Source organism: Lacerta agilis, chromosome 2, assembly GCF_009819535.1.
Source record: "Lacerta agilis isolate rLacAgi1 chromosome 2, rLacAgi1.pri, whole genome shotgun sequence".
Lineage (NCBI taxonomy): Eukaryota > Metazoa > Chordata > Lepidosauria > Squamata > Lacertidae > Lacerta > Lacerta agilis.
Window position 1 is genome coordinate 57,185,646 of NC_046313.1, and position 23,489 is coordinate 57,209,134.

A 23,489-nucleotide genomic window follows, 5' to 3' on the forward strand; every position below is an offset into this window, starting at 1 on the left:
TCTGAAGAGCTCCCTGGAAATGTCTTTGTTTAATATTTACAGATAATAGTTGTCTAGACAGTGTGGTGTGTAAATTTCAGCCTTGCTGAAGATTAATGATTTTATTGATAGGTTAAATTGAAACTGATTTTGATGGTCTGCTGAAAGCTGCAGCTCTGCATCTAGGGACTGCCTCTTGGAGTTAACTATGAACTACGTTATTCCAGTTGTACAGAATGAGATGCATTTTAGGGAACCAGTGTCACTTTCCACCTTTTTATTTTGTATTGGTTTTGTGTCATACATTTCCTCTAACGGAAGTGTTAATTTTACTGTACTTTTTGGTACCTTTTTGGAATCTAATGTATTGTAAGGTATTTTACATGTGTTCTGATTCACCATGACATGGATATTGATGCTATCTTAGCTTTTGAATAAAAAAGCATAATCTAGTATCCTGTGCCATTATTCCAGCTATCCTATTGTAGCTCAGGGGAAACGCCTACTAGAATTTTAGTAGAAATGATGGTGGCTGGTGCATAAATTTCAGGGTTCAGATTTGGAACATGTTCTAACCCTAAAATTGATGAGTGATCAGCGAGTTTGGTTAAATAGTTATGGATTCAAAGTAGTATGTATTGCAAAGCTAAGAAAAAAATGGTAATCAGAATAGGTGTTGAGATGCTTTCAGGCAAATGCATGGACTTATTGGATAACTGCATCTGATTGGCTTGAGTAGGAATTAGGGGAATAGGAATCTACTTGTAAAATTAGACATTTAAACCAGTGTGAGGCTCAAGGCTGTATTTACACACGCAAGAAAATGTTAGACATGTTTACCACATCAAAGTCTGATTTTGTTGTATATTTGAGCTCACTTGAGCTGCTTTTAGAAATTGGGAAACATGCTTAATACTATATATACAACCCCGCCCTCCAGCATCTCATGTAGTATGTGCGTTCTGTCTGAACCACCCAGTAGGCTCAAGTCTATAAATAACAGACCACACTTAAAACTGTCAACCTGCCTGGCTTTGTGCTTTTGTGTGCTTTATTAACTATTGTTTAGAATTTAAGCATTTAATGCTAAGAATGCTAAGATAATATTAAAGATGCCTAAAAAGTTGGATTTTCAGTACTACGTTTGTTTCTACTTTCTATCTTATAGCAGCCTTCAATTTTTTTATTATTTTAGCCAAAATTAGATCAACTAGTATGGCCTGGACTTTGTAGTGGGAGACCTTTTCACATTTCACAGTATGCTAAGCTGCCTCAACTCCGATGGTATTTAAAATATGCTGTATTGAATGCAAAGCAACATAGGGCTGCTGTAGCCTGCTGCTGAATCATAATTAAGGTAATGGGAAGGCTGTGAAAGATTGTGTTTTCCTCTTAATACAAATGCTTCCTCTTTCACTGTTGAGCATATTTAGTGTTAACTTTGGTTCTGACATTGGCTTTAAATTTTGGTTAGCATTAGCTATGATTTAAAAGTATGTTGCCAACTATGATTAAAGATGAGAAGGAAGTGGTTGGTCATGTGACAACTGCACCAATCTGTAAACTGATTTTATTTTCAAAGTGCAGCTCTTAGGAAACCCAAATTAGGCCTAAATATTAAAGTTCATGGCTACTGAATGTAGCATAGCTCCAGTTACTTGGGTTTTTTTTAACCATTTTCATAGACCCCATAGTTTGCTTGTCAAAGCATGAGTGGTTGCAGTGAACAGAGCCTGAAAGAAAAGACTGTGATTTAGGCTTTTTATAGTTAAATGTAATCTGTTCATTTCTAAATTGCCCCAGGCTCCTATAAGCAAACCCTACTGACCCAAAAGCAGGTTGTCTCAACTATCATGAGGCACTGCTCTGGGGTTATCTTCTTCCACTTAACCTCCCATGTGGTGGGGGGCAGTTCTGCTCTCTGCATCATGCAATTATGGATTGTTCCATACTCTTCCATTCACTGAGTTCTTATGGGGCAAAATGATGTCAAATTGTTGGCATCCTGTGGTTTTTTTCCTCCTATGTTTTCATGTGCAAAGAATGCTTGGTGTAGCTTTGGCCTTTTTTGATCTTGACACATTGGGAATATGACATTGCCATGCATCTGCTTTGGCATGTTTACTGCCAAAATTCAACGATAGCAAGTTGAATTTTAAAACACTAGCGTATTCTTTTTAAAGATGGAAATTTGTGTAACTGCAACTAAAGAAAATCTAAAGAAAATCTAAAAAGCATGCTAAAAATTGTCCTTCCATATCTGTAGCACTAGAAGCCAGCAGTCTGAAGAGATACTATGAAATAAGGTGACTGCTGATAGGGACACAGTAAAATTTCAACCAGCAAATTAGTTCTAAATAATGTAGGTGGGTAGTTCCTAAATCTATATCCTCGAAAAGTAAACCTTTTTTTTAAAAAAAAGCTGTTATTTTTTATTAGCATAGCCAAATCTGCTATCTGTTTTAATAGTTCTTTAGTACCTCCCTTTGATCCTGAATGAAAAATATAACATGGATTTGATGGTAGGTAAACACTTAACATGTAAAATTGCTTGTTGAAAACATTTGGAAAAAATATTTTTTCTCTGAAATGCTCATCCCTACAAAATTTAGAAAAGATTCCCGCATAATTTAAATGTTGGTATGTTTAGGTATAAGGTTTGCTAACTTTAGCTGTTGCTTACTTTATTGTTAGGAAGGAAGAAAACATGCCCACAAATGACTGGAAGGTGCTAATTTTATAATATAAATAGAAATGAGTGTAAGTTGTGGTTTAGGTTCTGTAACCAATAAAGCAGTTTGTTTTCTGGATAAATCAATTGATTTTTATCCCACTGCATGAAGAGTTGGATTAACAGATAACACCTGTAGAGCTTTGAACTTCTGTACTATCAGTATTACAAGAAATACAATAAACTTAATAATTGTAGTTGGGAAAAGGTAGTATTTTTGGTATTGTAGCTTAAGTAAAATATATTAGAAACATGGTAGAATTCAGCACCATGTCTGTAACCTGTAAGAGATGGAATGAAATAATTAAATATCCACATTTCAAAGCTCAGTGAAAGTTTCCTTAATACTTTGTAATAACATGCTTATTGTAGATTATACATTGCTAGGATATAATTGTGTACATTCATTGTGCATTTAAATTAATGAATTGAATGGATTCCTTCATGGAGTATTTGACTCTTTTTTATCATCAGATTACCTGAATACTTACCATATGAAGGTAGTGGAAGTGAACTTTCTCTAAGCTTCTCTTTTCTCTAACTCTGTAGAATATTCAACAGTATTAATTAGATGATGATTCTACATCTCCCTGTAGCAAAGCTGGTTTTTATTCCCATTCCTGAAGGTGCTAAAGTTGATTCTTTGACATCTTCCCCCACCCACCATATGGAAAGGGGCATAGCTGACAGTGTTTCAATATGTGCTCATCCCCAATCCCCTTCTTTGAGAAAGGTAGCTGTATGAGAATACTTGCATGTCATGAATGGCATACTGAAAGAAGTCATTACAGTGGGGAAAGCGTTGGGGCCTCTCTGCACATGCATATAGTACAGAATTGATTTCCTTCCATGGGCCTTAAAAATCAATGCCTAGCTCCCCCCCCCCCGCTTGAGTTGCAAAGAATAACAGGCAATCAACACGTAAAACACACTTTACATCATTCAGCAATGCAAATCTTCTTCTGTGTAGGTGCAGGATTTGTTTCTCAGCATACTTTCCTTCCTTACCTGTTAATATTTTATCAAGTTTGTCTGCGACCAGTTTTGCATCTTCTGCATTGAAACAGAGTGGTGGCTTGAACTTAAGCACATTTCTGCCTGGACCATCTGTAGCCAACATAATGAATTCTTCCTTTAATCTAGATTTTTTTTAAAGGAAAAAATGGCTAATTGAAGTAACTAGTGGTAAAATCTCTTGTCAGCTATTGTATCACTACCACAGTATACAGTCTCCACTAAATGCACCACTGCAAGCTATCAGTAGCTGCAAAGAGCTTATCAGCAAAGGGGATTTTCTTCCTGCTCCATGAAGTGGCCTAGAATTGGGCCCCTGAGCTAGTGGCTTTTTGCACACTATGAGTTCTATCCAAATAGACTGCTCAGAGCAGACCTACTGAAGTTAATGGATCCAAGTAAGTCATTACCAGTGTTTTTTTTCTGGCGGGGTACACTGGTATACAGTACCAGCACCATTTTTTCTAGGAAAAAACACATAGAATAATATAATTATGAATGGATGTGTTTGCCCAGATATTTGGGTAGAAGGAACTGATCCTGGGTGAGGAGCAGAGAGGGAAAGCTGAGCATGTCACAGGGCAAGGTTAGGAAATGACTGCACACTCACTTCCTTTCTTGTTGTGGGGCTATGCATTTTCCCGCATGGGTGCCCTGCTGTAACGTTGGGTGGAGCTGGGCCACAGCTGTGAGGGGGAGGGGGAGGGAGCTGCTCTGGCAGGATGAGCCAGGCTCAGTTTGTGGGGTGGGAAAGAGAGGGAGCATAATGCGAACGGGCGGCAGAGGCTTTTGCATATTTTTGCTGGGTGATAATGCTGCCGCTGCCGTTGCAAGGCCAGCAGCCAGCCATGGGCAGCTGCGTGCTCCGGATGGCTGGCTGAGCCTCAGCGGCATAGGAGGGTGGATCTTGGCAAGCACATTTTTTCTTTTGGTGACTGTTGCTGCTGCACCTCCTTCACTCCACCAGCCAGTCCCCTGGTGCTTTAAGCTTGCCTATGGCTACCTGCCTTTTCTGGGGGAGAATGGGTTGGGGGGACCTCCGCTGGGCATCCTTATGGGAGAACCTGCGTAGGGGGCCTGGCGCACATGATTCTTGGCTGAGGAAACTACATCCTGCCACAGACCTACAGCTATTGGAGGAGCATCAGCCACTGCCATGCCCAGCTGGGCACCTGTTGCAAAACATCAGCATCAAGGGCGGGTGTGTGGACAGAGAGAAGCAGACTCTTGTCTTTGCAAGAATGAATTGTGTGTGTCACAACATCCCACCCTCTTTCTGATCAGCATTTGAGGGAGCAGTGGAGATGGATGGATGAAGCGAGGGGGGAAGGAAGTGCCTCCACTTGGCTGCCTCCCCCTGCAAAAGCTTGTTTTTCTCTGCCTTGCTCGGCAGGCATTTTTTGATTATTTTTATTATGAAGCACTTTTTTATTATGGGCTGCATACACCAATACTAATAATTTATTACTTATACCCAGTGCTTTTTTCCTGGCAGTACTTGCTGTAACAACTTTGTGGCGAGTATTGCCACTTTTTCTAGAAAAAAGCACTGGTCATTACCATTAATTTCAGTGGGCCTACTCAGAGTATGTCAGAACCCAGCGAGTCAATTGGGCAGCACCTGACAGTTTGATTTGTGTCTAGTGAGCTCTGCACCAGGCAGTCTGATAGCAGTAGTTCCTTGCAATGAGCAGAAAGCTTGTCTGCTCCAGAAAGGTTATGAGAATCTCGCTGTGAATAACCTAACAGAGGTAGAGAAGTAAGGAAAGAGGAATCCTTTTAATAAACTTACAAATATGGTTGATTGGCCAGACCCTTACTGTTGTCCTCAGTGTATGCTGACCCCCATACTTACACCATATATTGTGCTTACAGTCCACCCTTCACCAAATGGTTCCAGGCAGGTTACAAAAATGTCACAAATAAGCACAGTTTATATTAAAATAAAAAATATGCATCCTAAGACATTTTCCAAGAACACTTTCTGTTATCGTATGTCTCAAAGAGTACACCAAGGTGGGAGACGTTCTGGATCAGGTGGACAAAGTGTGCTGATTGACAGCTGTATTGTCCCACCTCCTTCCTTTGTACCATGCTTCCCAAGTACCTGACAGACAGCTGATTGCTTGAAAGGCATTTGGGAACTGCTGCACAAAGCACTTTGCAAGCCCTGGGCTCAGCACTTCCCAAGTACTATGCTTGGGACTAGCAAAGCTGCTTTCTGCATGGATTGGCTGTGATCCAAGTTCCTAATGGGACACTTGCACAGCTGATCCCAGCAGGCCTGAAGTCTTCAACCATGCTAGTATCAGCTGCATGAGCTAGACCTGCTCCACATCTAATGTCCTTGCAGGCGAACTGGGACTTATGCTGGAGTATCCTTGCTACCCAGAATAACTGGAAGGCTCTACTGACAGGACTGTGATTCAAACTGGGAAGGAAGAAGACATAAGAATCATGCTTTGATGCAGTTTATGTGAGAGTGAGTTGGTGTGCTTTCCTTCTCTTCCCTCTGCACTCATGCTGTAGGCTGGGGTGGGGAACCTGAGATGCTCCAGATGTTCAATTACAACTCTTATCTCTTGTTGATGGGAATCTCAACAACATCCAGAGGACCACAGGTTTCCTACCCATGCTGTAGATTCTCTGCCCCTGGTTCTTGGAATAAACACCCACATGTACCTGTGATGGATAGAAGGTAAGTGCAAAGGGAGGAATGGCTTAGAAGCTCCTGCTTCAAATGACCAACTCTGAACATACAAGAAATTTGGAAAAAGTGAGTGGGACACAACAAATTAGTGTTGATTAGAGATGGGGAAGCCATGTATACCTTGTTACGATGATGGCTGCTTCTTCAGTAGCAGGGGATCTTTTCTCTTGATCTTGCACCAAATCTACTCCAATGAACAATCCAACACCCCTTTTAAAAGGAAAAGGATATCAGAAGGCAACACACTGCAATGCATAGATTTTGTAAGTTTGCTTCTCCATTTAATGCTCCATTTAAAAAAATGGCAAGTACTTCTCTTTATAAAAAGGGTGAAATAGTTACTAGTTATAGCGCATAAAGATTGGATTGTTACAAAATTGATACCTGACATCGCCAATTAGAGGGTGTTTTGCTTTTTGCTGATTGAGTAGTTCCATGAGGAAGCTTCCCACCTGGAGGGCATGGAGTTGAAGCTGTTCCTTCTCAATCACATCCAAGACTGCTATGCCTATTGCACAGGACACAGGATTTCCTCCAAACTGAACCCGGGGCGTGGGGAAGAAAATCACAAAGTAGAGATAAGCTTTCTACATTTAGTGGTGGACTAATCTGAATTGAAAGGAATTCTAAAAGCAGCACAGTACATCTGTTTTTATGAAGGTACATTAAACAAAAATGTCTAATTAAAGATAACTTTCACAGGTAGTTTGCAGTCACAGTATGGATTTGGAAAGTTACCGTGTTAAAATATTCTACTCCTGTTGCTGAAAACGCCTCTGCAATTTCCTTTGTCGTTGCTACACAAGAGACAGGATGCCCATTGCCAATTGGTTTTCCCATGGTGATAATATCGGGAATAAAATCCTCTCCTTGAAGTTGAAATGCCCAAAAATGTTTGCCAACCCTTCCAAAGCCAACTTGAATTTCATCAGCAATGAATACACCTCCTGCGCTGTGTATGTGCCTATTAAAAGAGCCAAATCACACATAGCTATACAGGTATAAAACATAGTATAAAACCGAATAAATTTATAATTTGTTTAGTAGCAGATTCTGATTTTAAAAGTTGGAATGATTGTATGCTTCAAAATAAATATTAAATTTTCTTAAAATTAAAAATGCAATAAGCATAATGAACTAAAAATTGTTCAGTGCTGACAAAATTGAACAGCAAGTAAGATAATTATTTCCATTAAAGTTGCACATTTCTAAGCCTTGTTTTCAGTTTGACACATGGTTATTTCTCCCAGTGAAATCAATGGCACTGTGTACCACTTGGACTTGCCGATCAGAAGGTTGGCGGTTCGAGGCCCTGTGACAGGGTGACCTCCCGTTGTTTGGTCCCAGCTCCTGCCAACCTAGCAGTTCGAAAGCACGCAGTGCAAATAGATAAATAGGTACCGCTCCAGCGGGAAGGTAAATGGCTTCCGTGTGCTGCTCTGGTTTTGCCAGAAGCGGCTTAGTCATGCTGGGCACATGACCCGGAAAAAATGTCTGCGGAAGTGGACAAACGCCAGCTCCCTCAGCCTGCAAAGCGAGATGAGTGCTGCAACCCCAGAGTCATTTGTGACTGTACTTAACTGCCAGGGGTCCCTTTACCTTAACTTTGGCGGAGTTAACAGCAGCACCAAAAGTCCTTAGCCAGAAGCTCAAACAAAGCAGTTTAGGTAGAGTGGGAAAATATATAAGGAAAGTTAAAAAGCAATACTCACTCAGCTGCCTTTTGGAAATAACCAGGTGGTGGAATGATTTGTCCAGCAACACTTGGTAAAGATTCCACAAAAAATGCAGCAAACTGAAAAGATAAGATGGAAGTGAAGCCAGTAGTGGTATGCATGCCACACGTTTGAAGCTGAATAAGCATTTTGTGTTCCTAATTCAGAAATCTTCATACAGTACCAGGCTGTCTGCTTGCCTTCCACACACAGGAATCTATGTTCATTGAGCAAATGACATGTACACTCAGAAGAAAAATTATTATCTGAAATCTTTTCTGGACAGTCACTCCTTGAGATGAAATATACACATTACATGTGAAAATTTTCAGAATACATTCAACTCAGGTTGACATTATATGACGGATGAAAGGTGATATTCCACCTAACTCCTTATTTTACCTTTCTTCCTTTTTGCTGTGCTTGGTCAATTATTTTTTTCACTTCGTTGGCATATGCCGTGGCCGGATCCTTATTGTCTTCTCTGTATAATCCTCGGTATGTGTCAGGAAGAGGAGCCTGTCCAAAGAAAGTGTAATTGCTGTTCACATCACCAGAGCTTAGATGAATTTGAAATTAATGGAAAATGGTCAAAGTACGCTCTCTTTTGCATACCACATGGACCCATTCCTTTTGGCCTTCTAGATTTCTGAATTTATATGGACTTATGTCAATCAGGGATGTCAGATGTCCATGATAAGCACTTTAAATAAAAACAAACAATCAGTAGAACCACACAGTGAAGTCTACATTAATTCACTGGGACTACCAGAGATTTTGCAGCATTTAGACTGCCAAACTGAAAAGCTGCTGTTCTTAAGCACTTGTATTCATTCTGTTGCCCCTTTCTGGAGAAAGCAAGCTGCTGCCAGGAAGATAAATTTTCTGTTCTTCAAGCTCTTGAAATGACAGTATAAATTATGATTTAGTCAAGAATCACAGTGCCCATTCCAGTGGTGGCACAGTGTAATTTCCTGCAAGGTTGTACGTACTGTACCTTGATGTTGACAACATGCAACCTGGGGCCCAGAAAATGGACTTAAGGAATCTGATGTACTTCTGGCTCAGAAACAAAAGCAGATCTAGGCTTGACTTGGATGGTAAGTTGCCTGGGAACCTCACGTACCTTGCTCTGAGCCGCCTTGGAAGAAGGGCAGGATTCAAATGTAAAAAAATTATGCAAGAGAATAAAGAACCCTAAGACACCCCCAAATTTCTAGTAAAAACATGTCTACATTGGGCATTATAACTTTCTCTTCAAAAGTTAATAAATTAAAACTCCCAGGTTTGCTTTATAATTTTACTTTGTTAAAAGTATATATACACTTACTGGTCCACCACAAGTATGTCCTCATGTTTTGTATACTGCCGTGCCAATCTCAGAGCAAGATCATTGGCTTCTGATCTACAATGAAAAAGTTATGCAGCTTTCTCTTTCTGTAAATCAGACAAATGATAACCTCTCCATCTATAGTCTACAAAACTGAGCAACCAGATTTCAAATGTACAAATGGCACAGCAAAATGCACAAAAAAGATACACAGCATTAAGGTTTTTGACCCCTCCGATCTATATGCTTTGTTAATTGTTTCCTTGCAGTTGCATGGTGTCAGGTTTTTCCTCCAAGAAATGCACAGAAATGTTAATTTTTCTCTAAAACTGGGAACTATGTGTTATTCTTCCTTGAGGAACATATGTTAAAATACAAATAAATTTCAGGCATTTGGCTTAATCAGAGCAGTATGATTGTCCCAATAAACACAGTCTGTTTTGCAAACAATGTGTAAAAAAGACAAACAATAAGCTCTAAATACCTATTATTTGTTTCCAATATTCAATTTCTAGCATGACTAATTTAAAGCTAATTTCTTCATCTTAAACATTCTTACTTAGCAAGATTTCATTCTAAGTTCAGTTGACATTTACTTCCAAGTGAGTGTGCATAGGACTCTTAGAAGAAATGCAGCTTGAGATGGTGCTCCTGAAGAAGTCCTATTAGCAATGTGTCACAAACTTACCCTGAATTCAAAAAATAGAAAGTGCACAGCTTCTTTGGCAATGTATTAGAAAGTCTTTGTGCATAGTCTACCAAATTGTCATGCAGATACCGAGAGTTTGTATTTAGTGCCAGATTTTGTTGATGTGCTGCTCTGATCACTTCTGAGTGGCAGTGTCCAACTGAAAAAGAAGATCCATGATGAGAGAATGCAAGTGTCCATCCCTAAATTATATTAAGACAATCTATGTTGGCTCTGACTCCTTTATTTTATATACAGTCCTTTAAAAAATCATGCAAAATTTAAAACATAAGAGCCAAAGGCCCATCTAGTCCAGCATCCTGTTCTCACAGTGGCTAATCAAGATGTCTATGGGGAAGCTCGCAAGCAGGACCCAAGAGTATATCTACTCTCCACACTTGTGATTCTAAACTGGTATTCAAAGGCATATTCCCTCTACCAGTGCAGGTCTTCTTGTATCAGGTCAGGGTATAGGTGACTTGGCTTACGTACTGGCTAGCCAAACACTGCCACAAAGGCTGTACAGACAGTCATAATACAGTGGTACGTCTGGTTACGTACTTAATTCGTTCTGGAGGTCCGTTCTTAACCTGAAACTTTTCTTAACCTGAAGCACCACTTTAGCTAATGGGGCCTCCCGTTGCTGCTGCGCCGCCAGAGCACGATTTCTGTTCTTATCCTGAAGCAAAGTTCTTAACCTGAGGTACTATTTCTGGGTTAGCGGAGTCTGTAACCTGAAGCATCTGTAACCTGAAGTGTCTGTAACCTGAGGTACCACTGTAGTTGCCTTCTTACCTCCTCATGCCAGCCTATCCAGGTGCCTGATCTGGCACTGCTGGCTATGGAGTTGTAGGGCTGAGGTCTAATGGGCATGCACTGGTGTTATTTGTGAAGGGATCAAACATTTGTCACATGGGGCAAATCTGCTGGATGTCTGTGTATGCTATATATTAAGTGCGCACACTTAAGCCCCTGATTTTCCAAGCCAGATTTCACTGGCCAGAATCAGTTTTGTCCAGTTTAAATTGGGCCACCAGGTTACCATCACAAGAATGTACACATAAATGTAGTTTAGATCTGAGAGTGCTTATTAACAAGAATGTGGTTTCACGCTTGCCTTGAGCAACGTTGTTGATACAGTCAAGGTACTTGTTTCCATTATCATCATACATATACTGGCCCTTTGCACTGATAATCTTCACAGGGTCTTCTTGGAAAAAAAGCTTGCAGGAGGATCTGAATTAAACGAAAAAGTAAAATTTTAATTGAAACGAGAAGTAAATACTCCCACGTCACTAATTTTATTGCTTTATTGCATTTTTTTAGCATGTTGAATGAACTAATGTTTTTAAATGAACTTTTTAGTTAATTCCCTCCATTCTTGTCACTAATTCAATACTAAAAAAATTAGTCTAAAATTTTATTATACTAAATTTCAAGAAATATGAGCAGTAATTTAAAGCCTCCGCACTAATAAAATCTAAGAGGGGTTATTACTTAGAGAAGCCTGCCAATTTGGTGCCATTGACATATTCTGAACAAATTTTGACAGATTTCCCTTGAGCCCCAGCCTTTATGGCCATGCTGGCTGGAGCTGACAGTCATGGTAGTCCAATGGTAGCGGGTTGCCAAAGGCTGACTTGACTTAAAGAATACCGGTAAATATTACCTTTTACATACCCCTCATGCCATGTTTCAATTTCTATGCTCTGCTGAAAGTAGCCTCCTTAGCCCTCTGTAGCACATTTCCAGAAGTTTCTCCTTTTGAAAGGTCTACAACATGTCAGTTGTAGAGAGACCTTTTAGAAGTATGGCAATCCTTTTATTTGCATTTACAGTATTTGGCAACCAGGATAAGGATTAGGCTGTTGTTTCTCCAGTGGTGGTTGTACCCAGAGGGTCATCTAGCCCAACCTACAATGCAGGCACCAACTAAAACATCCATGACAGATGACCAACCCATCTCTGCTTAAAAGCCTCCAAGGCAGGGGAATCCACTGCACTAGCTACCAGACTTGCTCTGCCGAGTTAGTGCTAAAGAGTTTACCCAGATGTAATAATCAAGTATCATAAAACAAATTGAACCTTACAATTTTTCTTCTCTCTTACCTTTTCTTAGGGCAAAGCCTCATAAGGCGGTTTACACTATAAATGCTCAAAACAAATTATCACAAACATCAGATTATAAAGCAAATATGGGGTTGTCAGCAGTAAGATAAATGCTTGGCAGAAGTATAATGTCTGTAAAGTCCAGTTAAACACCACAAAAGGAGACTCGTGAGAAGTAATTCCACAGGTGTGGTGCCACCAATGGTCCTGTACCCTGGTACCCAACAACCTTAGTGACAGGGGTGCCCAAACATTTTTCAAAGAGGGCCAGATTTGATGAAGTGAACACGTGTGAGGGCCGACCGAAGTTGTCGAGTTGTTGTTTTTTACAATTTTACCCCAAATTTGTTGATTTTTTTGGGGATTGAAGTTGCTGAGCTTTTTTTAGGATTTGACCCCAGGACATATACTGCTATGGGGGCCAGATTAAATCGACCGCAGGGCCAGATTAGGCCCCCAAAATGGACTTTGGACATACCTGGTGGCAGGTCACAGCTATAGGCTTCCAAAGCTGGTCTTAGGGCCTAGGGCCAGGCAGTTTGTGTAGGCAGATCTTCAAATGATCTGTTCGCAAAACAACTACAGTCTGACACTATGCCCACAACACCACCAGGAAAGGCCCCTCTAGAAAGAGTTCAAATCCCCACTTGGCCATAAAGCTGACTGGGTGATATTGGTTCTCTATTTAAATGCCTAACCTACCTCACAGGGTTATTGTGAAGATAATGGGGGAGGGGGGGAGAAAGAGAACCACGTATGCGGCCTTGAGCTCCTTGAAAGCAAGGCGGGATATGTATCTAATAATAAACAAACCAGCAATTTGAATTGAGGGCATGGAACTGACAGGAGATAGCAAATACTGGGCTAGGTGGGAGGACTTTGTTCTGAAAGACCAATAAAAAGGCCTGACCGGGGGGGGGGGGAGAGAGCTTTACATCCTCACATTAGAAATACAAACATTGGCTGGATCAGAATACATGTACATAACATTTATGTGCCCCTGCACATTAGAAATCAAAACAGCATCCAGTTATAACTCAGTATACTGAAGCAAGCATCTTACAAAGCTGTGGGAGGGAAAAGGGTAAAAGGCGGATCTAGACGGATCCTCATGGATCCTCCATATTTTTACAAATAACTGCAAAAAATTTAGTGTCAAATCACATCTAGAAGCCACGCCTACAGTCTGGAGCATAAAAAACGGGAATCCAACACTTTGCTGCGCTGTAGCACCACAAAAACATAGATCCGAGGCATGGATCCACATGAATTCATATGATTTTTATATTGAAACAAAATAAAACCACCATGATACTCTAGACCAAATATTAATCTATAGGCAGCACCAAAAAAATCACGTTTCCACTATTCCGTGAGGCCGCAATGGCGCAAAAACATGGTTCTGAAGCGCGGATCCTCACGGATCCTCACCCTTTTTGCACTGCGCCACATCAAACTCAACGGCAAATGACACAACATAGCCAGGGGCACAGCCTGCACCACAAAAAACATGGGTCCACCGCACCTGGTGAAACCACGGCCCAAAAACGTGGTTCTGAAGCACGGATCCTCACGGATCCGCACCCTTTTTGCACTGGGCCACATCAAACTCACCGGCAAATCACACATCATAGCCAGGGGCACAGCTTGCACCACAAAAAACACGGATCCAACACTTCCTGGCGACACCACGGCCCAAAAACGGGGTTCTGCACCACAAAAACATAGATCCGAGGCATGGATCCACATGAATTCATATGATTTTTATATTGAAACAAAATAAAACCACCATGATACTCTACACCAAATACTAATCTATAGGCAGCACCAAAAAAATCACGTTTCCACTATTCCGTGAGGCCGCAATGGCGCAAAAACATGGTTCTGAAGCGCGGATCCTCACGGATCCGCACCCTTTTTGCACCGCGCCACATCAAACTCAACGGCAAATGACACAACATAGCCAGGGGCACAGCCTGCACCACAAAAAACATGGGTCCACCGCTTCCTGGCGACACCACGGCCCAAAAACGGGGTTCTGAAGCGCGGATCCTCACGGATCCGCACCCTTTTTGCACTGCGCCACATCAAACTCACCGGCAAATCACACATCAAAGCCAGGGGCACAGCCTGCACCACAAAAAACACGGGTCCAAAGCTTCCTGGCGACACCACGGCCCAAAAACGGGGTTCTGAAGCGCAGATCCTCACGGATCCGCACCCTTTTTGCACTGCGCCACATCAAACTCACCGGCAAATCACACATCAAAGCCAGGGGCACAGCCTGCACCACAAAAAACACGGGTCCACCGCTTCCTGGCGGCACCACGGCCCAAAAACGGGGTTCTGAAGCGCGGATCCTCACGAATCCGCACCCTTTTTGCACTGCGCCACATCAAACTCACCGGCAAATCACACATCAAAGCCAGGGGCACAGCCTGCACCACAAAAAACACGGGTCCACCGCTTCCTTGCGACACCACTGCCCAAAAACGGGGTTCTAAAGCGCGGATCTTCACGAATCCGCACCCTTTTGCACTGCGCCACATCAAACTCACCGGCAAATCACACATCATAGCCAGGGGCGCATCCTGCACCACAAAAAACACGGGTCCACCGCTTTCTGGCGACACCACGGCCCAAAAACGGGGTTCTGAAGCGCGGATCCTCACGAATCCGCACCCTTTTTGCACTGCGCCACATCAAACTCACCGGCAAATCACACATCAAAGCCAGGGGCACAGCCTGCACCACAAAAAAACACGGGTCCACCGCTTCCTGGCGGCACCACGGCCCAAAAACGGGGTTCTGAAGCGCGGATCTTCACGAATCCGCACCCTTTTTGCACTGCGCCACATCAAACTCACCGGCAAATCACACATCAAAGCCAGGGGCACAGCCTGCACCACAAAAAACACGGGTCCACCGCTTCCTGGCGACACCACTGCCCAAAAACGGGGTTCTAAAGCGCGGATCCTCACGGATCCGCACCCTTTTGCACTGTGCCACATCAAACTCACCGGCAAATCACACATCATAGCCAGGGGCACAGCCTGCACCACAAAAAACACAGGTCCACCGCTTCCTGGCGACACCACGGCCCAAAAACGGGGTTCTGAAGCGCAGATCCTCACGAATCCGCACCCTTTTTGCACTGCGCCACATCAAACTCACCGGCAAATCACACATCAAAGCCAGGGGCACAGCCTGCACCACAAAAAACACGGGTCCACCGCTTCCTGGCGGCACCACGGCCCAAAAACGGGGTTCTGAAGCGCGGATCCTCACGAATCCGCACCCTTTTTGCACTGCGCCACATCAAACTCACCGGCAAATCACACATCAAAGCCAGGGGCACAGCCTGCACCACAAAAAACACGGGTCCACCGCTTCCTGGCGACACCACGGCCCAAAAACGGGGTTCTAAAGCGCGGATCTTCACGAATCTGCACCCTTTTGCACTGCGCCACATCAAACTCACTTGCAAATCACACATCACAGCCAGGGGCGCATCCTGCACCACAAAAAACACGGGTCCACCGCTTTCTGGCGACACCACGGCCCAAAAACGGGGTTCTGAAGCGCGGATCCTCACGAATCCGCACCCTTTTTGCACTGCGCCACATCAAACTCACCGGCAAATCACACATCAAAGCCAGGGGCACAGCCTGCACCACAAAAAACACGGGTCCACCGCTTCCTGGCGGCACCACGGCCCAAAAACGGGGTTCTGAAGCGCGGATCTTCACGAATCCGCACCCTTTTGCACTGCGCCACATCAAACTCACCGGCAAATCACACATCATAGCCAGGGGCGCATCCTGCACCACAAAAAACACGGGTCCACCGCTTTCTGGCGACACCACGGCCCAAAAATGGGGTTCTGAAGCGCGGATCCTCACGAATCCGCACCCTTTTTGCACTGCGCCACATCAAACTCACCGGCAAATCACACATCAAAGCCAGGGGCACAGCCTGCACCACAAAAAACAGGGGTCCAAAGCTTCCTGGCGACACCACGGCCCAAAAATGGGGTTCTGAAGCGCGGATCCTCACGAATCCGCACCCTTTTTGCACTGCGCCACATCAAACTCACCGGCAAATCACACATCAAAGCCAGGGGCACAGCCTGCACCACAAAAAACACGGGTCCACCGCTTCCTGGCGACACCACTGCCCAAAAACGGGGTTTTAAAGCGCGGATCCTCATGGATCCGCACTCTTTTGCACTGCGCCACATCAAACTCACCGGCAAATCACACATCATAGCCAGGGGCACAGCCTGCACCACAAAAAACACGGGTCCACCGCTTTCTGGCGACACCACGGCCCAAAAACGGGGTTCTGAAGCGCGGATCCTCACGAATCCGCACCCTTTTTGCACTGCGCCACATCAAACTCACCGGCAAATCACACATCAAAGCCAGGGGCACAGCCTGCACCACAAAAAACACGGGTCCAAAGCTTCCTGGCGACACCACGGCCCAAAAATGGGGTTCTGAAGCGCGGATCCTCACGAATCCGCACCCTTTTTGCACTGCGCCACATCAAACTCACCGGCAAATCACACATCAAAGCCAGGGGCACAGCCTGCACCACAAAAAACACGGGTCCACCGCTTCCTGGCGACACCACTGCCCAAAAACGGGGTTTTAAAGCGCGGATCCTCATGGATCCGCACTCTTTTGCACTGCGCCACATCAAACTCACCGGCAAATCACACATCATAGCCAGGGGCACAGCCTGCACCACAAAAAACACGGGTCCACCGCTTTCTGGCGACACCACGGCCCAAAAACGGGGTTCTGAAGCGCGGATCCTCACGAATCCGCACCCTTTTTGCACTGCGCCACATCAAACTCACCGGCAAATCACACATCAAAGCCAGGGGCACAGCCTGCACCACAAAAAACACGGGTCCACCGCTTCCTGGCGACACCACGGCCCAAAAACGGGGTTCTGAAGCGCGGATCCTCACGAATCCGCACCCTTTTTGCACTGCGCCACATCAAACTCACCGGCAAATCACACATCAAAGCCAAGGGCACAGCCTGCACCACAAAAAACACGGGTCCACCGCTTCCTGGCGACACCACGGCCCAAAAACGTGGTTCTGAAGCGCGGATCCTCATGTGCAACTGGACTTCTCCGCAACCCTTCCCCTCTGCAGGGAGGTGGGACCGATTTGGATGGTCCGCCCCTGTCACTTAATGGGTCCAAATGGTTTCCAGAGAGTGGTAGGGGATGCTTTATCCCATGTTGAGGGCTTTTCATCTGATTTCCTGGTGGCTCGCTGGAATGCGGAGTTAACCAGGGCTATTGACTGTCTGGTTCTGAGGCGCCCTCTCCGATTGCATGGAGCCCAGACAGCCCCATGGTGTTCTCCAGAGCTGAGGGTGAGGAAACGGTCGCTGAGACAGCTAGAGCGCCGGTGGCAGAAAACTCATTCTGAATTGGACCGGACACTGGTTAGAGCTCAACGTCAAGCCTACCAAGTGGCGATAGCGACGGTGAAGAAGACTTTCATGCCTCCATGAAGTTTTAAATTTATTTTTCTGTCGAAAGAGTGTGTTGGTAATAACAAGGTTGTGCGCTGCACATATCATCAAAAGTAAAATTCCGTTCTGGTTGCTGTTGCCAACTCCTTCTTTCCCAATAGTCCCAGGCCACAGATCGAAATCTCGCCCAACTCTTGCATTAAAATCACCCAGGAGGATAATTTTATCTTCCTTAGGTGTCTCTGATAGGATGGTATCCAGCTGACAGTAAAAATTTTATTTCATGTCTTCATCAGCATCCAGTGTTGGTGCATGAGCGCTTATAATAGTAGCCTGTTGGTTTTTGGTGAGCTTTATTTGAAGGGTTGAGAGTCGCTCATTAATACCGGTAGGGACTTCTGACAGGAGCTTCACAAGGTCGTTTTTGATAGCGAAGCCTATCCCATGTATTCAATGTTCTTGTTCAGATAGACCTTTCCAGAAGAATGTGTAGCCTCCTTTTTCTTCCTTCAGCTGTTTCTCGCCTGCTCTTCGAATCTCTTGAAGCGCTGCAATATTGATGTTAAAACGCTGCAGCTCTCTTGCAATGATGGCAGTTCTGTATTCAGGACGCTCGTTATCTGTATTATCTGACAAAGTCCGTATGTTCCATGTTCCAAAGTTGGATTGTCTTTTACGACCACTGGGTGGTGACCTCACTGGGTGCAGTAATCCAGACAGGGAAAAGGGGAAGCAGACTATGTTTAGGCCACCTTTCCTAGCCCCTCCCCCTTTTCGGGGTGAGCAGAGTGGATCCTAAAAGGGCTGCTCAGTCATGGATACAGCTGCAGAGCTGCTCAACTGCCTCGTTCCTTGAGTCAGAACAACTGAATTTGTATCTACCGCCCATGTGCCAGTTCATGACTAGGGGCTTCCAGATTTAATGATCCTGCCCCCGTTACCATTTGCCAATCACCATGGGACTTTTGGGGTTTGGGTTGGGTTTTTGGAAGATGCCTGTGCGTGAATTTGTTTTAGGTGTGTAGATCAGTGCACAATGACCAACGCAGTGTCTTTGCAGTAGGGCTCTGTTCCAATGGCATGAGTAGTCATGACAAACTGGTAGATCTTATCTGCTGCAGCCTTCATCTGCCTTCACAGCCATTGTAACATACCGCTTGTTTACATCCGCCTATTCTGCCGTTGAGGACTTCTTGGATCATTCTTTGTCTAGCTCCTTCCCTTTGACCTTACCGCCTTGGGAGGCCCTGCTTCGCTCACAAGGGCCATAGGAATGTGCAAGCCCACTCACCACTGTAAGGTGACGACCCAGCGAGTGAGATAACTGAGATACATTGCGCTGAGCCCTGGTCTCATTAGACAAAGCGTTCCACCAAAAAGGCTCTGGCTCTGGTTGGGACACCTGGATATGTTTTGGACCAGGGACCACCAGTAGGTTGCTGTTAGATAAGCATCACCCTCTTTGGGGGATGTATTGGAAGATAATTCCCACAGATAAGAAAGGTGACAGACTGTTTAGGCTTTAAAGGTTAGCACCAAAACCTTGAACCTGATTTGATACTCCACCTGGAGCCAATCCAGCTGATGAACCACCAACTGAATGTGGGCTCTCCACAAAGTCCGAGTAAGAACTCATGCACCTGCATTTTAGACCATTTGGAGTTTCTAGAGTAGTCTCAAGAGTAGCCCTGCGTATCTATCTATCTGTCTGTCTGTCTATCTATCTATCTATCTATCTATCTATCTATCTATCTATCTATCTATCTATCTATCTATCTATCTATCTATCTATCACATTTATACTCCGCCCACCCCAGCTCAGGCGTAGAGCAAGTTAAAGTAGTCTAGACTGCAGGTGACTGCTTCATGGATCACCATGGCTAGGTTGGAAATAGACAGGTACAGTACCAATTGCCTAACCTGTAAAGATTTTAAAATGCCAGTTTGGCTACATTTGTGACCAGTGCCTCCATAGAGACAAAAGCATCCAGGATCACACCCAGACTCCTGATGGCGGGTACAGGTGACTATTGTGCATCATCAAGAGCTGGGAGCTGGCAAACCGAACCAAAATCATTCCGGCCAAGCCATTGGACCCCCATCTTTAATGGACTGAGATTCAGCCGACTCCATTTCCTGCATCCCAGCACACAGACCTAAATATTGGCCATTATATCCAGGGCAGCATCTGGCCAGGACCACGAAGCAGTAGATCCATGCTTTTTGTGGTCAGATCTGTGGTTATGTACAAGATATTTGAATTAAGGGTGAATTTGGGGTCCCAGAATGCAAAAACCATGAGGATTCGCGCTTGAAAACAACATTTTTGGTCCACGGTGTCGCCAGGATGTTGTGGATCCGTGTTTTCTGTGGTGCAGGCTGTGCCCCTGGATATGATATGTGATGTGACAATGAGTTAGGGGTGGCCCAATACAAAAAGGGTGCGGATCCATGAGGACCCGCGCTTCAGAACCCGGTTTTTGGGCCGTGGTGTCGCCAGGAAGTGGTGGATCCGTGTTTTTTGTGGTGCAGGCTGTGCTCCTGGCTATGATGTGTGATTTGCCGGTGAGTTTGATGTGGCGCAGTGCAAAAAGGGTGCGGATTCGTGAGGATCCGCGCTTCAGAACCCCGTTTTTGGGCCGTGGTGTCGCCAGGAAGCGGTGGATCCATGATGTTTGTGGTGCAGGCTGTGCCCCTGGCTATGATGTGTGATTTGCCGGTGAGTTTGATGTGGCGCAGTGCAAAAAGGGTGCGGATTCGTGAGGATCCGCGCTTCAGAACCCCGTTTTTGGGCCGTGGTGTCGCCAGGAAGCGGTGGACCCGTGTTTTCTGTGGTGCAGGCTGTGCCCCTGGCTATGATGTGTGATTTGCCGGTGAGTTTGATGTGGCGCAATGCAAAAAGGGTGCGGATCCATGAGGATCCGTGCTTCAGAACCACATTTTTGGGCCCTAGTGTTGCCAGGAAGCGGTGAATCCATGATGTTTGTGGTGCAGGCTGTGCCCCTGGCTATGATGTGTGATTTGCCGGTGAGTTTGATGTGGCGCAGTGCAAAAAGGGTGCGGATCCGTGAGGATCCGTGCTTCAGAACCCCGTTTTTGGGCCGTGGTGTCGCCAGGAAGCGGTGGATCCATGATGTTTGTGGTGCAGGCTGTGCCCCTGGCTATGATGTGTGATTTGCCGGTGAGTTTGATGTGGCGCAGTGCAAAAAGGGTGCGGATCCATGAGGATCCGCGCTTCAGAACCACGTTTTTGGGCTGTGGTGTCGCCAGGAAGCGGTGGACCCGTGTTTTTTGTGGTGCAGGCTGTGCCCCTGGCTTTGATGTGTGATTTGCCGGTGAGTTTGATGTGGCGCAGTGCAAAAAGGGTGCGGATTCGTGAGGATCCGCGCTTCAGAACCCCGTTTTTGGGCCGTGGTGTCGCCAGGAAGCGGTGGACCCGTGTTTTTTGTGGTGCAGGCTGTGCCCCTGGCTATGATGTGTGATTTGCCGGTGAGCTTGATGTGGCGCAGTGCAAAAAGGGTGCGGATCCATGAGGATCCGCGCTTCAGAACCACGTTTTTGGGCCGTGGTGTCGCCAGGAAGCGGTGGACCCGTGTTTTTTGTGGTGCAGGCTGTGCCCCTGGCTTTGATGTGTGATTTGCCGGTGAGTTTGATGTGGCGCAGTGCAAAAAGGGTGCGGATTCGTGAGGATCCGCGCTTCAGAACCCCGTTTTTGGGCCGTGGTGTCGCCAGGAAGCGGTGGACCCGTGTTTTTTGTGGTGCAGGCTGTGCCCCTGGCTATGATGTGTGATTTGCCGGTGAGTTTAATGTGCCGCAGTGCAAAAAGGGTGCGGATCCATGAGGATCCGTGCTTCAGAACCCCGTTTTTGGGCCGTGGTGTCGCCAGGAAGCGGTGGATCCATGATGTTTGTGGTGCAGGCTGTGCCCCTGGCTATGATGTGTGATTTGCCGGTGAGTTTGATGTGGCGCAGTGCAAAAAGGGTGCGGATTCGTGAGGATCCGCACTTCAGAACCCCGTTTTTGGGCCGTGGTGTCGCCAGGAAGCGGTGGACCCGTGTTTTTTGTGGTGCAGGCTATGCCCCTGGCTATGATGTGTGATTTGCCGGTGAGTTTGATGTGGCCCAGTGCAAAAAGGGTGAGGATCCGTGAGGATCCGCGCTTCAGAACCATGTTTTTGCGCCATTGCGGCCTCACGGAATAGTGGAAACGTGATTTTTTTGGTGCTGCCTATAGATTAATATTTGGTCTAGAGTATCATGGTGGTTTTGTTTTGTTTCAATATAAAAATCATATGAATTCATGTGGATCCATGCCTCGGATCTATGTTTTTTGTGGTGCAGAACCCCGTTTTTGGGCCGTGGTGTCGCCAGGAAGCGGTGGACCCGTGTTTTTTGTGGTGCAGGCTGTGCCCCTTGCTATGATGTGTGATTTGCCGGTGAATTTGGTGTGGCCCAGTGCAAAAAGGGTGAGGATCCGTGAGGATCCACGCTTCAGAACCACGTTTTTGATCCACGGTGTTGCCAGGATGCCGTGGATCCGTGTTTTTTGTGGTGCAGCCTGTGCCCCTGGACATTATGTGTGATTTGACGGTGAGTTAGGGGTGGCCCAATGCAAAAAGGGTGCGGATCCGTGAGGATCCGTGCTTCAAAACCAAGTTTTTGCGCCATATTGTCGTGAGGAAGCCATGGATCCCAGATTTTTGTGGTGGAGGCTGTGCCCCTGGACATGATATGTGATTTGACGGTGAGTTTGGGGTGTCCCAATGCAGAAATCATAAGGATCCATGAGGATCCGTGTTTTTTAAACAAGTTTTTGCACCATTGTGGCCCCACAAAACAGTGGATGCATGATTTTTTTGATGCTACATATAGACTGAGATGTGGTCTACAGTATCATGGTGGTTTTTTTTCATTTGAATGAAAAAATCATATGAATTCATGAGGATCCGTCTAGATCCGCCTTTTACCCTGGACCCTGTGGGAGAAGAACGACTGTAAGTCTATCCTAAGCGTTTCTCAGTATTGTTAGGTCGCGTGCCTTTCTGTGGCAATCCGCGAAAATGAGAAATACAAGCTGGTAACCCACACGACGCAGCCGGATCCTATGCAATGGGAGGGGGCGGTTGTAACTAATGGGAGCGGGGCATATTGCGGGTCTCTCTAGCGCGCCTGCGACGGAGCAGCTGCGCTACCAACTGAGCGCGGCAAGCAGGTCAAAGGTATCTGACTCAAACGCGCCAGGAGCCGGAACACGTTCCGGACGCTGAATGTGTCGGATGGGGCCGGTTTTCCTGAGGCACCGACGCCGGGCTCAGAGTCACGTGTACAGCCCGAGTGCGTGGGCAACCTCAAGAGGGGTACCTCGAAGGAAGCGGGGAGAGGAAATGCCCTCTCAGTCCCTGGAAGGACACCCCGCCACCGCCTCTTCCGCCCCCCCCCCCAGCCCAGCCCAGCCCAGCCCTCCCCTCTCAGCAGAATCACGACCTACCCGATGAGCTGCTTCCGCAAAGCCAGAGTCTCCTGGCGGCTGCGTGGCTCCGCGCTCATGGCTGCCCAGGAGTGTGGAAAAAGGATCCGTAGAGATAGGATGAAGATGCCACTTGTAGTGGCAACCTGATTTTCCTGGAGGAAGGCTTTCCGGGTTCCTTGTGAGGCTCTTCCCCTGCTAGGGGAGGCGGAAGTGAGAGCTGCCTATAGGAGACAGCGGGGGGAAATA

At 45.7% G+C, this 23,489-nt stretch overlaps 1 protein-coding gene across 2 annotated transcripts; it reads right to left on the reverse strand.

Moving 5' to 3' along the window:
* Positions 1-2,697: 2,697 nt before the first annotated feature.
* Positions 2,698-23,489, reverse strand: PHYKPL (5-phosphohydroxy-L-lysine phospho-lyase). 2 transcript variants are annotated; one of them, XM_033140180.1, is made up of 14 exons: positions 23,262-23,489; positions 11,285-11,403; positions 10,168-10,327; positions 9,480-9,554; positions 9,147-9,290; positions 8,765-8,852; positions 8,552-8,668; positions 8,147-8,229; positions 7,173-7,398; positions 6,819-6,973; positions 6,555-6,644; positions 3,719-3,849; positions 3,202-3,253; positions 2,698-2,991 (listed from the first exon to the last, which is right to left on the reverse strand). In XM_033140180.1, the coding sequence occupies exons 1-13, from the start codon at positions 23,318-23,320 to the stop codon at positions 3,231-3,233; spliced, it is 1,470 nt and encodes a 489-aa protein (XP_032996071.1). In that variant the 5' UTR covers positions 23,321-23,489; the 3' UTR covers positions 2,698-2,991; positions 3,202-3,230. The 2 variants fall into 2 exon arrangements, with proteins under 2 accessions (XP_032996071.1, XP_032996072.1); XM_033140181.1 differs by lacking the exon at positions 9,147-9,290 and having other exon boundaries at positions 23,262-23,485.

Bases quoted from the DNA above. Each gene is read 5' to 3' on its own strand.
- PHYKPL (XM_033140180.1), bottom strand. From the start codon at position 23,320: ATGAGCGCGGAGCCACGCAGCCGCCAGGAGACTCTGGCTTTGCGGAAG. The intron at 8,853-9,146 runs GTACAGTACGTA...TTTTATTTAAAG, and splicing joins TGCATGTTGTCAACATCAAG to TGCTTATCATGGACATCTGA. The intron at 8,230-8,551 runs GTAAAATAAGGA...TTATCTTTTCAG, and splicing joins CACAGCAAAAAGGAAGAAAG to TTTGCTGCATTTTTTGTGGA.